Source organism: Corythoichthys intestinalis, chromosome 16, assembly GCF_030265065.1.
Source record: "Corythoichthys intestinalis isolate RoL2023-P3 chromosome 16, ASM3026506v1, whole genome shotgun sequence".
Lineage (NCBI taxonomy): Eukaryota > Metazoa > Chordata > Actinopteri > Syngnathiformes > Syngnathidae > Corythoichthys > Corythoichthys intestinalis.
The window spans coordinates 7,077,919-7,094,694 of record NC_080410.1 but is presented as its reverse complement, the minus strand read 5'-3'; the positions used below and the strand labels follow the sequence as shown (position 1 = coordinate 7,094,694).

Sequence of the window (16,776 nt, the reverse complement as noted above, 5' to 3'; positions counted from 1 at the left end):
TTTAAACATTTTAATTTTTTTTCTATTTCGCTTGTATTTTTTATTATTTTTTTATTTAGGTTTTACCCATTTTAGCCATAGTTTTCAATTTAATATTCTATATATTGTTTTATTATTTAAATCTTTCCCATGTACCATATTTTCCGCACTATAAGTCGCAATGGAGTATAAGACGCAGCTTCAATGAATGGTGTATTTTAAAACTGTTTGTATATAGGGCGAAGTGCATTATAAAGCGCAGTAGTAGTACAGTGGTAACGCTACACACGAATTTAATTTGTTCCAGTACCTGGTTTGTAAGTCGAAATGGTTGTATTTCGAGCGGGATTTTCCCACAAGAATACATTATAATTCGATTAATTCATTCCACAGCCCAAAAAACGACTCTAAATCCTTGATAAATTCTGCTGGAACAATTACAAATAGTAGTTACAGTGGTATGAAAAAGTATCTGAACCTTTTGGCATTTCTCACATTTCTGCATAAAATCATCATCAAATTTGATCTGATATTTGTCGAAATCACACAGATGAAAAAACAGCATCTGATTTAACTAAAACCCCTCAAACATTTATAGGTTTTCATATCTAATGACGATAGCATGCAAACAATGACAGAGGGGGAATAAAATAAATAAGTGAAAACTCTGCCTAAGGAGACTTGAAAACCAATTGAACCAATTTTTGCCAAACAATTTAAGTTAGGTGTGTGCCTAATCACTGATGAGAGGTTTAAAGCTGCCCTGTCCACTATAAAAAACACACCTGGTAAGAATTGTCTTGATGAGAAGCATTGTCTGATGTGCATCATGGCCAGTGTTGTTAATAACGGCGTTACAATATAACGGCGTTACTAACGGCGTTATTTTTTTCAGTGGTGGGTAATCTAATTAATTACTTTTCTCATCTTGGCAACGCCGTTACCGTTACTGAGGACGGAAAGGCATGCGTTACTATGCGTTACTATATTGGTCGAAAAGTCTGAGGGAGACGGACTCACCGAGACGACAGAGCAGGAGTATGGAGGAGACAAGAAAGTTGTGACGCCGAGCAAACGCGATGCTAGGTAGCTCCAATAATACATGTTGTAGCCGATAGCTAGTACAAACTACGCGAGCATGTTATGGTAGATATGGTAGACATGATAGATATAACTAGATGCAAAATGACAGACATGGCACTAAATGAGTTAGTAGACAGCCGCCATCTTAAAGCAGTACTTTTTAGGACGGCTCTGTTGTAGAGAACCTTCCTAGCGAACCTAAGTAACTTTTTATCTAAAATACTTCTAAATCGGCAAAATCTTGACTTGAATCTATCTTTAAATCATGAAACAGTTTGAAAACTTTCATATGTCGAAAGTAGAGAGAAGGGAACTAATGCAATAATGGGAGCAATTTTAACAACTTTTAACAGCTGATTCAGGGTAAAGGGTAAATTAGGGTAAAGAATTGGGCTCGGGCCAATTGTACCAAAAACCTTCACAAAAAACTTCACATAGTGTGGCCAATGTTTTTTTTTTTTTTTTTTTTTTGAGGAAAAAAAAAAAAAAGTAATTATCACCAATTACTTTGCCAAGTAACTAATTACTCTTACATTCAGGTAATTGAGTTACTAACGCAATTACTTTTTGGGAGAAGTAATTTGTAACTATAATTAATTACTTTTTTTCAGTAAGATTAACAACACTGATCATGGCACGGTCAAAAGAGCTGTCTGACGGCCTTAGATCAAGGATGGTTGATTTGTACAAAGCTGGGAAAGGATACAAAATCATCTCTAAAAGTCTGGATGTTCATCAATTGACAGTCAGAGAAGTTGCCGACAAATGGAGAGAGTTTGGCATTGTTGCTTCTCTCCCAAGGAGTGGCCGTCCACCAAAGATGAGGCCAAGAGTTCAGCACAGAATACTCAGAGAGGTAAAAAAGAAGTCTGCTAAAGACTTACAGAAATCACTGGCACAGTCCAATATCTATGTGCACACATAAACTATATGTAAAATTATGGTCAAGAATGTCAGTCATGGGAGGACTCCATGGAGGAAGCCCTTGCTGTCAAAAAAAAACATTGTTGCTCGTTTACTGTTCGCAAAAAGTCACAGAAGTTTTGGCACAATATTTTGTGGACTGATGAAACTAAAGTTGAATTGTTTGGGAGTAACACACAACGTCATGTGTGGAGAGAAAATGGAACAGCTCACCAACATCAACATCTCATCCCCACCGTGAAGCATGGTGGAGGGAGCATCATGATTTGGGGCTGTTTAGCTGCCTCAGTGCACGGAAAACTGGCAATCATTAATGGAAGAATAAATTCAAAATTTTATCAGGATGTTTTGCAGGAAAACCTGAGGCCGTCTGTCAGCCAGCTGAAGCTAATAAGAGGATGGATGCTGCAACAAGACAATATTCCAAAACACAGAAGTAAATCAACTTCAGAATGGTTTCAAAATAACAAAATACACGTTCTGGAGTGGCCAAATCAAAGTCCAGACTTGAACCCCATTGAGATGCTGTGGCCTGACCTAAAGACATCGATTCATGCCAGACACCCCAGGAGTCTAACTAACTGAACTACAGGAGTTTTGTAGAGAAGAATGGGCCAAGATTAGTCCTGATAGATGTGCCAAACTGATCTGCAGCTACAGAAATGTACTACTATAACTACTATAAATGTTTGGGTGGTTTTAGTTAAAAGCAGACAGTTTTTTCATCTGTGTTATTTTGACAAAAATCAGATCACATTTAATGGTTTCATGCAGAAATGTGAGAAATTCCAAAAGGTTCAGATACTTTTTCATACCAATGTACACATAGCAAAACAAATAAATTATAAATACAAATCGGAAAATTAATTAATTAAATATGTCAAGTAAAGCGGAAGCAAAACACACTCAGCGCGCCGCGCGGTCTTCAGACGCAATGAGGAACGGAGCGAGAGTAGCTAAAAATCATGCTTGTCATTACCTGGCCCCTCAACTCACGGCTCTAGCTCAACTCATGCCACGAGATAAAAAAACAACAACATACCTGACTGCTGCCGACAGCTGCTACAAAGTACGTCCACATAATGTTACGGTAGATATCATATTTATATAGGACTAGATGCAACATAGACTTGGTAGCGTTAGCAGCACATGTACAGAAAGCTAGATGCGGGCGTTAGTAAACGGCTGCCATCTTAAAGCAGTAGACTTCCCTGCAAGGCTGTTGTAGCGAACATTCCAAGCGAACCTAATTAACTTTTTATCTAAAATACTCCTAAATCGGTAAAATATTGACTTGAATCTATCTTAAAAATAGTTTTAAAACTTTCACATGTCGAAAGTAGACAAAAGAGAAATTATGGAATAACGGGAGCAATTTTAACAACTTTAACGGTTGATTCACATCATTAAATTAATTGAATGTAGTTTAAAGCTGCTGATACAGAATGGGGATTTGAGTATATTATTTATTGTTTTTAACTGTTAACTTGATACTGAAATAGTTGTTTATTTAAGCCTGCGAGGCTTTTTTTTTTTTTTTTTTTTTTTTTAAAACAGTTTTTGTAACTAATGTACAAAACATTAAAAGCAGCTAATAGGGGGCGGGTCATCAATAATCAATTTATAATCGAATCGTAGCCTCTGAATCGTAATCGAATCGTTAGGTGCCCAAAGATTCCCACCTCTAATAATAATGTAACGAAACTGGTTCTAATGTGGCAGTTGTGTTTTGCATGCTGTTCCTGTACGCGTGTATATGTGACTGACGACAGAGTGAGAGATGCGGTAGAGTTTTTACTCTCTCTTTTCATGGTGTTGTTGGTGGACAGTAGCCATGTTGTGTTTGTTGCACAAGTTCTGAAACAAATGAATACAAACCTGACGCAGCTGGCGATTTCTTTGCCAATGTTACAATAATAATTGTCACCTTAACTTATAAAAACTCACGAACGGAGGTAGGAGTAGGACCATCGAGATCGTAGACATATTTCGGCCGCATTGTCGAGCCAGTTCACTGAGTGGTGATTGGGGTTGTGTTATGCATCCACAGGATGAAGTTGTGAGAAATACCAAGATTAACCAATATTATTCCATATATAAGGCTCATCGGATTATAAAACGCACTGTCTGCTTTTGACAAAAGTGAAGGCTTTTAGGTATGTCTTATAGTGCAGAAAATACAGTGCTTATTTACTCCGCAATGATTTTTAAAAAATTATATATACAGTATTTTTTTGATAAATTTACATTTCAAGGGGTTAAAAAACACACAAACAAAACCCACGATAATTTGTGCAGGTTATAGATTGTATTTCAGGTGGGAAAATGTTTCTTTTAAATATTTCAAAAACAAAATACTTGCAATACACGGGTGTCCAGACTTTTTTATATACACTATGTTACATGTTCAAACGGAAAGATCTGACATTTCAGCAGTTTAGGTGTAATAGACTCACAAATAAACACTGACGCTGAGTGAACACGCGTTTTGCTTCACGCTCAGTGACAGCAGTAGGAACTGTTACACAACACGTCTCATGTTACAGCTCCTCCGTCTTTTCTCAATTTTACACACAAAGTGGGCGCATTCAATTGCCTTGTGCGAAAAAAGACAGTAGATAAGTCAAACTCCTCAATCTCTTCAAACCCAAACATACTTTGCATGATGTAGTGTTTGGAATTAGGCTCACTGTGTATGGGAACACAATCAACAACTCTTACAGATCCTCACCAAGCAGCTGGAGTAGCCAATGCCGGCCAGTTTGGGGGAAATGTGCTTCCAGACGCCGATGCTTCCCTGCCGAATGCTCTGTCCGGCTGCCAACTCCATGAAGAAGAGGGGAACACCAACCACCACCAGTAGAAAAACATACAACAGCATGAAGGCCCCTGCAAAAAAGGAAAAGAAAATATATGCACATCACTTTTAGGGCTTCTATTATAAGTCTGTTATCAAACATAGACGTTTGGCAGAGCTGCAAAATCTATTTTAACTTTAGAAAAACAACAGATTAACTCATTGGCTGTCAATTGTTTAAGCCTCCCAGTCAAAATGAATTGGATGTTTATCGCCATCAGTGGCAGTGAAACATGATCACTTAGTGCCAACCATCCTCACTGAAATGGATTTGATGTCAATCACTGCCTACAGCAGTGAATGAGGTAAATACAAGCATGTTACAAAAGTGACTAGTTGGTCAAGTTAAAGCCACTTGCTGTTTAATATTTGGGAATAAATATTAGAGGTCGTCCAATATGCGATTTTCAAATGCCGATATCTAAAAAAAAAAATTTCAGCAGATTGGCGATATCCAAAACAAATTTTCTAAGCCGATATTTGAGGTCGATATACTTTTTTTTAAAAGCACGTGGATTATGAAAGGCATTTTTTTTTTTTTAAATTGCTCCAACAGCTTCAAATTTACAACGATGACAGGAGACTTGGGGCACTTTCACATTAGACTAAGAGGACCAGGGTCCGGATAGAGAGCTCCCTCTCAACAGCACTTGCAAATGACTTGTTGAAAAGGTTCAGCATTCACACTGCGCCAAATGAACTATAAACCAGAAAAAAGGGGGGAAAAAATTACCGAAAAAAGGAGCCTCTGGTGCAGGCATTTGTTTCCTTAATATTGTTACAACGACAAGTAAATCGCCAGCTCCGTCAGGTTTTTAATCCTTTATTTTAGAACGTGTGCAACACAACACTGCTAGTAAGCCTGTCGTGATATGCAATAATTCCATTTATCGCACGGTAAATGAAAATGAAGGCGGAAATTTTCCCGCTCCGATTTATCGCCTCACGTGCGTGCGTACGTGCATGCGTGCGTGCGCATGCGGCAGATGTGCGGCGGACGTGCTATTAAAATTTCGGCTTCCTTGTTATCAACAGCGTAATGTGCTGTGACGAGAATTCACTCTGTTCGTTTTATACATTTGAGTTTGCGTGACCATCATTCAATGGGGAGATGCGGGACCGAGTGCACTTGCTTCAACAAAGAGGGCCAACACAACAAATCTACTTGCTCATTTGAAACACTATCACCCTCTTTAGTTTTCACTGCTTGGTAAGAAAACTGCATCGCAACAAGCGGGAGATCCCGCAAAACGGCGTTCCCTCACGGAAAGTGTAGTCTGCTACATTGCTGAAGAAATGAGACCGTTTTACCTCAGTTTAATGTTTTTTGACACTTAGGCTAGGTTTATACTGCAGGTCTTAATGCATGAAGCCGATTTTTCGTGTTTTTCCGACTCAAGTGAAGCATTAACTTGACGGTCTGAACGTGACAAGTTATATAGAAGTGGCCCATTTCAAATCCGATCTGGGTCACTTTCGTATGTGGTCTAAATCCAATCTGGGCCACATTTTTCCAGAATGTGGTGACTGTCAAGTCTCCCAAATCGGAATTCATGCAGCAATGACGTCACCAAAGCGAAAGCGACAGGCAGGTCGGGAGCGATGTAGCTGTGCATTAGCTTCTAGCTTGAACTCTGCCATTATGCAGAAGCAGGCTTGACCACAGTCATAAAAAAATAAATGAAGAAAAGGATAAGCCTGACGATTTTCGATTTTCATTCTATGCGCCGAATGAGCAATATTTCAGTATTGCTTACATGGCCGAGACGGGGTAAATTGACACACCCACGTCATGTCACGCACATAAGCCTTGACTTGTGTGCGTGACATGACGTGTATGCGTTCTATCAGTCCATATAAACTCTGAATAAAAGACTAAACGGGGATTATTAATGTCTGTTATTTGTGTCATCTTTTTGGAAATCAAAATATGATTCTCTTGTTGAAGTGCAAGTGTTTGTGTTACTACAACTTTATACCTCTGCGCCTAAATGCTTAAGTGCAATTTTATTTTTTCTTGAAAAAGACATTTTATTTATTCTGTGTTTCTGTGTTGTATTGATATTGTAGTCTAGGGCTGCAGCAATCGATTATTTTAGTAGTCGATTAATCAATGAACTAGTTAGTTCGAATAATCGAGTAATCAGATACAGAACATAAAACAATTAAAATACCTGAACTGAGCCTCAAACAGTACAAAAAAAAGATCTATGTACAACAAAAGAAAAATTGGCTAACTTAAGCAGCAAAAGTCCGCTAGCTTAAATACTATAAAATACTTTTTTTTTTTTTTTTTTTTTTTTTAAACGCTCTTAACAAATGGTTCAGACACATATTCCCAAATGGTTCAGACACATTTTCTCACAAAATTGGCTAAATATACCTTTAAACTAGATTACGAATGCATTGAAAAAAATGAGCTCAAACAAAAACCTAGCTTATGTTGGTCTTAACAGGGAGCAGCTGGATTCGGCCATGTAAAATGAGGCAGACTAGAGGGCAGTGTATCCACCCAAATCAATAAAACGAAATGCAAACACTTTCAAAAACAAACCATTGCAACGCCACTTTAATTAAACAAATACTCGAAGCAGTGTCTACTGTCTATGTTTGCATGTTCTTTCCGTCCTTGCGTAGGTTTTCACCTGCTACCCCGGTTTCCTCCCATATCCCAAAAACTTGCATGGTAGGCAGGGGTTACAGTGGGCCGGAATGGTCTGGTACGCCGTTCTGGTATAAAATTTGGGGGCGGAACGGTGCTTTGATGCCCAAAATATGATGGCAACTGTCAAAACTGCCAGGCTGCCACACCGCATCTCCAAGAAGAAAACAATCTACTAACACCAGATTTACATACACAAGTGTTAACAATAAGCCTAATAAAGTGCTTGTGTAGCGTCATTTGTTTCCACTGATATTCATTATTTATATATTCCACTGGGTTCCACAGAGTTCTCCCAGCGTGTGTCTTCGACTCTGACAAGACAGTCGACTTGCGTCGATGTGCACATGCTCGCAGCAAACCATCCTGCCTGGACTCCAGTTGTCCATTCAATTGGCTGACATAATGACATGTGATAAGCATTGATAGTTACCTCTGATTGGTTCAAATGCACATGTTTCTGAGACAACAAAAAAATAAAAAAGAGCAATGCAACGGCAAATTGACCAGATTTTTAAAGCAACACTAGGTAACTTTTCAGTTTGGGTCGATTTTAGGAAGCAGGTGGACAAAAGCGGTAGTATTTTGCCTTAAGGAAGACTGCGTTTCCCATGACGATCAGCGCACAATGTCGTAAAATCCTGATCTCTCGTAACGAGGTAATGAATCCAGATGTAGCTAATCAATACGACAATGTTAACAATAGGAAACATTTGATTTTGTACTGTATTCCCCCACCGGCCCTCCGCCACCCCCCCACCTGAACTCATCAGCGCTGACGAGTTCGATTGGGTGGGGGTGGGGGGATCACGCCAGCGAGTGAAAGCCGGGCCAATGTTTATTCTTGAGTGTCCTTTTATCCTGGTAGCCTCCCTTTTTTGTTTTGTTTTTGTCTCCTCTGACAAAACATTTTGCCTCGTGTTGCTCTGCCATCTTTAAAGAATTTGCTTGAAAGCAATCACATCGACCTCTGTCTTTATAACGCATGGGGAAAGGGGGAAGTGACACATGCCATAAAGCAGTCAGCACATTTGTAGTTCTTTTGTGTGGCAGGGTTCCTGCCACCCTCCTCAAAGTTAATTAGTGCCGGTGAAAGCGATACAGAGCCCCTCAAGATATAAAAGAGGTGTCATTCAACTAGTTGTCGGTTCACATATGTTATGGAAATATTTTATACAGGTTGAAAAGTTACCTAGTGTTGCTTTAAGAGAAAGGAAAGTTGAAGAGGCTTATTTTATTTTACTTGCTCTGATGGGGAGGTTCAGAACATCTTCCATGTTAACCTTATAGTGCCTGATCCCAGATATCAATATTAAATTGGCAATATGTTAAAGGGAACCACGGATGGAAAGACATGTAGTTCTTAAAAGTAAACGTGAGTACGAGTTATACTAATTTGATATTGAAACCCCTCTGAATGTTTTCGTTTTAATAAAATTTGTAAAACTATTTTAACTAGTAGGTCGTCGTTTTTGTTGACATCGCAGGGTGGTGACGTCACGCTGTTGTAATGATAAGTACAAACAGTACTAATACGTACACGACAGTCATTATAGTCATTATAATCTGTTGGGCAGAAAATGATGGTTTGATTGCTGGCTATTCCTAAGTTTAAAACATTTATTCATTCATTTTCCGTGTCGCTTATTCACCAGGAAGCAAGCTTCTGGAGCAATATCTAAGAAGACTGGAAGGATGATCATCAATCTGGACAGCGCTTTCACGTAACAAAAATAAGGTAAGACGTCATTAGACGCCATTAGACGTCTCAGTAGAGGCAAACTGCATCAACGTTTTCGTGTGCTGTTATGTACGGGCTACCTGCAAACTGCTGTGTTTCGCTGTATAACCTAATGATATGTAAAGCACACGACAGCTTTGGATGATAACTATCTCTGTAATAATATTGGAATAAGTTGGATCACACAATTGTTTACTGTGAAGATCTGCAAACATTTTTTGACACTGTCACTAGCGAACTTGACACGTACGCTTCTCGTCTCATCCCGTTTTGCTTTTGCTGTTCATTTTGTGAAATATCGACAGGGCTGTCCTTCTCATAACTTGACACATGTACGCTTCTTGTCTCATCCCGTTGTTCGTGTTCATTTTGGTTTTGCTGCTCGTTTTGTGAAATACCGACAGGGCATTCCTTCTCATTAATATTCCGCTCGGGTTCAAAATGGAAGGGCAGAACCGATGACAAGTTAATGTAGTTAAAGAGTGACACAGTGGAAGTCCGGCAGTGTACCCATGTGACGTCACCGCCCTGCGACGTCAACAACAATAGCGACCTGCTAGTTAATTTTTGGACTGATTTTGTTCATTTACCTATGTAAGGCTACTTAATTATTTCCTTATAATATATGAATATATATGTAACTCATTTGTATTTTGCACATGATTGAAAAAGTAAAATTTTGGATGAAAATCAGTTTCTCATGTATGCCCTGCTACTGCAAGACGCCTAATGCATGTGTAAAACTAACCTGTAGTTTTTTTGCTTGTTATAGGTATAACTGCCAAAAGCTGTTTCTTTTCTGTGGTTTTAGGAGGTTTGGCCCCGACCCCCCCCCACACACACACAAATAAAGATTCTGGCTCACTGGCGACCTTTATGTCAGGGAGTTCCCGCAAGAAATTCTAGCCACTTTCACCCCTGATGTTAGGCTGATTGAACACTCCAAATTGTCCCTAGGTTCACCGCCTACTGCCCATGGTTTGCCGCGACCCTCGTGAGGATTAGCATCTTGGAAAATAAATGAACGAAAAATCATCTGGCTATTAACACTCACCTCCTCCATTCTGGTGGCAAAGGTATGGGAACCTCCAAACATTCCCCAAGCCCACACTGAAGCCGACCTGGGCCAATACGTACTGGATCTTAGAATCCCAGGCTGGCCGGTCTCCATCGTTGGTTTCATTTGCGTCAGAACTGAGGGCCATCTGAGACTGACTCTCAGTCAGCCATGCTCCATCCTCGCCGCCATTCAAAGAAGATTTCTCAGTCTTGGAATCAAGAACAGCAAAAATATACAGTATATATTAATACAAGTAAAAAATAAAAAACAGTAAAAAAATATTTATGAAGCTATTTTATTCAAAACAAATATTTTTAGAACATATACATGCAATAAACAGGTTGGCAAGATGTTTTACACAAAAAAACAAGTATTTTTTGGCAGTGTGTCAGGCGTCAAACTCATTTCAGGCACAGGGAATAGAGCAGAAGGCTCGTGTTTAGTTATCACATCATCACATGTGTGGACCTCTCACCTCGCACCCGTCACCTGCCATGTGAAAAAAAACACATGAAGGAAGACGTGTGCTGCAACACAAGCCACATTCCATTTCGTACACAAACACGAAGGGAGGGGGTGTCTGTTTGGAAGCCCAGCTCAAATATCAGCTTTGCAGCAAATTAAGAACATGCGGGAACATGTTATTTGGATTTAACTCATTGACTGCCATTGACAGCGCTACAACGTCCAATCACTTTGTAGTGGGAGGGTTGGCAGCGAATGAACGAAGCATTCGCTGCCAACCCTCCTAAAAGTTCAAGTTGTCCTGCAGTCCAAGGGTACAACAGTGTCAACCCGTACTATCCATCGGCGTTGAATGAAAAGGGACTCAATGGCAGGATACCCAGGAAGACCCCACTTCTTACCCAGAGACATAAAAAAGCCAGGCTTGAGTTTCCCCGAACTTACCTAAGAAAGTCAAAAACGTTTTGGAAGAATGTTCTTTGGTCAGATGTGAAAAAAGTACAGCTTTTTGGGAAAAGGCATCAACAGAGTTTACTGGAAAAAATTAGGCCTTCAAAGAAAAAGAACACTGTCCCCACAGTCAAACATGGCAGAAGTTCCCTGAGGTTTTGGGGTTGCTTTGCTGCCTCTGGCACTGGAATGCTTGACCGTGTGCATGGCATTATGAAGTCTGAAGTCTACCAACAAATTTTGCAGTATAATGTAGGGCCCAGTGTGAGAAAGCTGGGTTTCCCTCAGAGGTCATGGGTCTTCCAGCAGGACAATGACCCAAAACACACTTCAAAAAGCACTAGAAAATGGTTTGAGAGAACGCACTGGACACTTCTAAAGTGGCCAGCAATGAGTCCAGACCTGAATCCCATGGAACACTTGTGGAGAGATCTGAAAATGGCAGTTTAGAGAAGGCACCCTTCAAGTCTCAGAGATGTGGAGCAGTTGGCCAAAGAAGAATGGTCTAAAATTCCAGCAGAGCATTGTAAGAAACTCATTATTCGATACTGCAAGCTGTTGTTCGCAGTTATTTTGTCTAAAGGTTGTGCTACCAAGTATTAGGCTGAGTGTACCAATACTTTTGTTCGGCCCATTTTTGGAGTTTTGTGTAAAATGATTATGACTTTGTTTTGTTTTTTTTTTCATTAGCTTTTGCTATTTTTCATTGCAAGCAAAATAAATGATGATATTACTATCAAAGCATTTGTAATTGCAATCATTTTCTGGGAGAAACTGAGCATTATCTGACAGAACTGCAGGGGTGCCAATACGTTTGGCCAGACCTGTATATATATTATATATATATACACACACACACTCATACTGTAGATCTGAGCCAACATTCAAAGAACCAGAAATTTCATTGACGCTCAATTTTATTTAAAACTGTGCAAAATGGAAAAAAAAACAAGCAATAAAATTGACTGCACTGTAAGTGTAAACAGAAGCTTAACAAGCTTGGCGGATTTATTGCAAGCAATGAACAGGTGCATACCCCTACCTACTGTACAAGAGTTCATTCACCTATCTGAAGGCACGCTGCTCTGACTGTTGGTTTTTATTGGTCAATATGTTGTTCACCTGCCTAATCTTGCTTGTACTCGTGTTGCTGCCTCTAGTTCTCAATCACTGTATAGTTGCACGGGGCTTCTCAATTGCACCAGATCCATGAAAACGAAACTATCAATTCACAATTAGAAAAAACCCAAAAAACACAAGTGACGTGACACGCAGGCGACAATGTGAAAAGTAGTGGAGTAACAAGTGCAGATACACAAGGCAAATGTAGTGAAGTAAACAGTACCACTTAAGCCTGAACGATATATCGTTTAAACATCGCCATCGCAAAGTGCGCATGCGCGATAGTCTCATCGCAAGGACGTGCAATGGTTTGTTTTGTTTTTTTTTTTAATCCACAAACCTTTGTTCTGCTTCATTCGCTCACACAGCCTCCCTCACCCTCTCTCCCAGCTCTCAGTCACTGCGGCACTTGCTTATTAAAGTTAACGATGTCTTTGATCTTGCCAAAGAAGCAGACTTAACAGGGGCAACAATGTGTCAATCATTGTTTAACTTGTTAAACAGTTTCTGCAAGGAAGTGCGGGCTGGAATGAATGTGTGTGTGTGGTTGGTGGGTGTGGGATGTGTGTGGAGACGTTCGAGACCTAAAATAAACGTCAGAAGTGATCATGAGGAGTTTTGTAATTGCTACATGTCACTCCAAGAGTCACAGCCAAGTTAGGTAAACAGAAGCACTTAATACAGCCAGGCACTCTTCTACTACAGTACTTTATTCTTGTTTAACAATGATTCAGTGGGACAGTTATGTTTAAAACTGATCATAATTATTACATTTGAAGTGCTTGAAAACATTTATTAAAAATATACACTTTTTTAAATCATATTTTGGGGAAAAAGTGAGAAAAACATGTCTTATATGTATCTTTCCAATGCTAAATCTGAATAAATACATTGAGCACACACACACAAAAAATGGGGTTATGCGCTACTTCGCAGTTTTTCACTTATTGCGGCGGGTTCCGGTCCCTATTAACCACGAAAAATGATGGAATACTGTACACTGTTGTCATGGTGAGTCATCCAAAGTCTTTCCAAACAGCTATTCAAGTCATCTAGTAAAAATTTCGTGAAAAAAAAAAATATATTTTTTAAATCGCAATATAATATCGCAATATATCGCAAACCCCCCCAAAAATCGCAGCAATAGTTTTTTCCAATATCGTTCAGGCCTAGTACCACTTCATATTTGTACTCAAGTGAAGGACAGATACACAAAAATGTACTTAAGTACAGTAACAAAGTACTTTTACTTTGTCACATTCCACCACTGATAGTTGGTTGTTTTGAATTACATGCAAAAATACCATCAATTAGGCATCTTTACAGTTGAGGAAAAATATGTATGCTACTGCGCTGCTTCTATTTACTACCGATACATTTTTTTAGCAGATGAGTTTAATATCAATTCAAAAATAAATTGAGTGGGGGGGAAAGCTGTCATAAATCACTATATAATTTCTGACCCAAAAATTTAAAATGTATTATGTCGTGCCATCTCCTTATCGTGATATAAAATGGTGATCGATTTTTCGTCAGTTAACTCACTCAGTTAATACAGGACTTTTCATTTGTCTTACTTTGAAATGTTTTTCTAACAAGTATCAGAATTTGGACATTAGGAGATTTCAAAAGGCATGCAATGAACTACTTAGTGCAAATGCGTTAAAAACATGTCATCACAAAGCACAATCAGTTTTTTTGACTTGACTTTTATTTTAACTACGGTAATTGGCGGCTCAAGATGACCAATCCTTTTTGACTGGAAAGGGTGGATGAACAAACTTTAGAATTCCTACTTTAAATGAATGGGTGCCGATGAGTTAACAATGGATGAAAAAGCATGACTTTGCTATACAATTAAACATAATGCTATGTGGTACTGACTCAGAAGCTGTTGCCGAGTGGCATGATCTCGTCGCTAAATTTGTTTGTGAATTGGCAAGAATACAAGAGCCACATTTGGATTTCAAGAGTTACTAAAATACATATTCAAACATGCTGTATGTGGAGAAATGTGCATACCGTAAGCAATCATTCAGCAACTAGCACTGCAGCTCTGAAAATGAGTGCTACATGTGTGGGAGGGGGAGGATGTAGGATTACATTGGTTGAGCCTGTGGGTGGTGCTGAGGTGTAAATGGACGGCACGTGGTCAGGAAACGGAATTTATTCCATCAACCTTTCTGCTATATTTAGATATTTATGACTCTTTACTACTGCTGTCATGATACTAAAATTTTCAACCTGTTATTAATACTCATAAAAGTCAACTAAATGACAACTTTTCTAATGAGTAGACGTCAATGGCAGCTGATCAATTAGGAAGTCATATTATTTTCCTCCATGCATTCGACAATATAAATGGCCTGGACGTACTTTTAAAAACGTCAGGGCCACCAGAATGCTCCAACCACTGGCCCGGTGTGGCCAGAACCATAATGCGTCGATTTAAGAAAAAAAAAAAAATCTTATATCATATTAATTCCCAGTGGTTCCGTGTTTTGATTATGTGACGCTATCCCGATCAAAGACAACCTTACAGTTTATGCAGCCAGCCATTACTCTCCGTAGGGTGTAAACACACCTCGCTCGCTCCCACGTGAACGCGGGCATCCTGATTAGTGCTGCTGATTGATTATCAGTATCTAAGTACCCACCTTATGTTACTACACGATGACAGGTTTCTGAAACCCCAACACCGGGGGAAAAAAGACCACTAAAGAAAGAAAAAGTCACCGGAAGAGTTAAGGGAAAGACAAATCCAATAGAAGGGCCAGTGACTAATTTCCCTTATTGTCTACCCCTAAATCCAACGACATATTTACAGGTCTTAACAAAAAAATAAATCAGGGAGCTTCAGCTAATCTAGAATGGATCAAACGATCGCTGCCAACCATCCCAGTCAAAATGGGTAGGAAGTCTTGCGCCATCCAGCAAATGAGTTACCAAAGAAATACAGAAATATCCTCCATTACTATGTATACCGAGTCCGTTTTTCACGGTTAATGGGGACCCACCCATTCCGCGATAATTGAAATCGGCGAAGTAAGGGTGTAGCTGTACATTAAAAAAAAAAAAAAAAATTTTTTTTGTTTTTTGGTGAGTGTGTGTTCAATGTATTCTGGTGTTTGATTAATTTATTTAACACTGGAAATAAATACATATAAGACATGTTTGTTTTGTTTTTTGTTTTTTTGTTTTTTTTACCCTTTTTTTACCTAAAGTATAATTCTTTATAAAATGCTTCATTGAGTGAGTCCTCTCAAATCAACTCATGCTGCTTAGAACAGCACACAACACAACACAATGAGTTGCCATAGCGACTACAGCCAATGTTAAAACAAGTTAAACGTCTTTGAGGACTCTGGCAAGTTCAAAGAAGCTCCCTTGTCACTCATCGTTAACTTTAACAAGCTGCAGCTGCCTGGTGAGAAACAGAAGCTTCGTTAGGGAGAATGAGAGGCTGCATGTGATCGGACGGGACATCTCTATAAAATGCTGCAGTTTTTTTTTTGTTGTAAAAAATCCGCGATGGACTGATGGAGTGATGTTTGAAGCGCGAAGTAGCGAGGGATCACTGTAGTGCAAAATCCAAAGACAACAATTTTCTGGTGACCTGTGGCCAAGCAAAAACAAATAAATGAGTATTGATACTTTTTCAATCACATATCGCATCTGGATACAACATTCCAGAATCGACACCTCGATACTTTGACAGCCCTATTCTTTACCTATGATGACAAAATGCAGGAATACTTGGGTGACACTGCCGCACTTTATTCAAAGGCTTTTCACTGTGGTTAAAAAGGTTATCAACATGTTTCTCACACCTACAGTGGATGTGCTTTTATTTACTCGTGTTCAAACTTCTAATGTCAAGGGCACCAATGGTCAAAAGTATGTTATGTCACAATGCCCTGCTCCAATTATAAAACTTAGCTTGTACACCCATACAAAAGAAATACTTCATTTGAAGATGAAGTCATACATTTATTAAGTTTGAATATTAAGAAAGTATGCACCCTTGATTGGAAGCCATTGTGATGGAATAATATGTCACGTTTAGAAATTAGCAGCAACAGGAAGCAGACACTTATAGGAGAAATATGTACAGATAGACATCCAATTATGTGGCTCTTAAAAAAGTAATTTAAATAACTTTGAAATGTGATAGCAAATGAACATTTTCTCTTCCAAGGTCATTTGCTAAAAGACCTCCCACTTCCAATGGATTAGACGTCTACAATTGACAAACTCAATTCAATTCACAGCAGACGGGATGACTGGACTCCACATGATTGGACCTGGCATTGAGGACTAAAGACGACCAATTCATGCATTTGTAGTATCTTAAATTTATGCGACTGGCTGGAGTCTCAAGGACACCCCAACAGGTTCCACAAAATGCACTACACATTTGAAATGCATAGACT

The 16,776-nt window shown here is 39.1% G+C and overlaps 1 protein-coding gene across 1 annotated transcript in view; it reads right to left on the bottom strand.

Moving 5' to 3' along the window:
- Window positions 1–16,776, bottom strand: part of slc6a16a (solute carrier family 6 member 16a) — a 66,466-nt gene that overhangs the window by 35,470 nt on the left and 14,220 nt on the right. The window contains exons 2-3 of the mRNA XM_057817598.1: window positions 10,301–10,514; window positions 4,718–4,875 (exon numbers count right to left, since the gene is read on the bottom strand). Coding sequence (XP_057673581.1) covers window positions 4,718–4,875; window positions 10,301–10,514 — 372 coding nt within the window. The remainder of the gene's footprint in view (window positions 1–4,717; window positions 4,876–10,300; window positions 10,515–16,776) is intronic.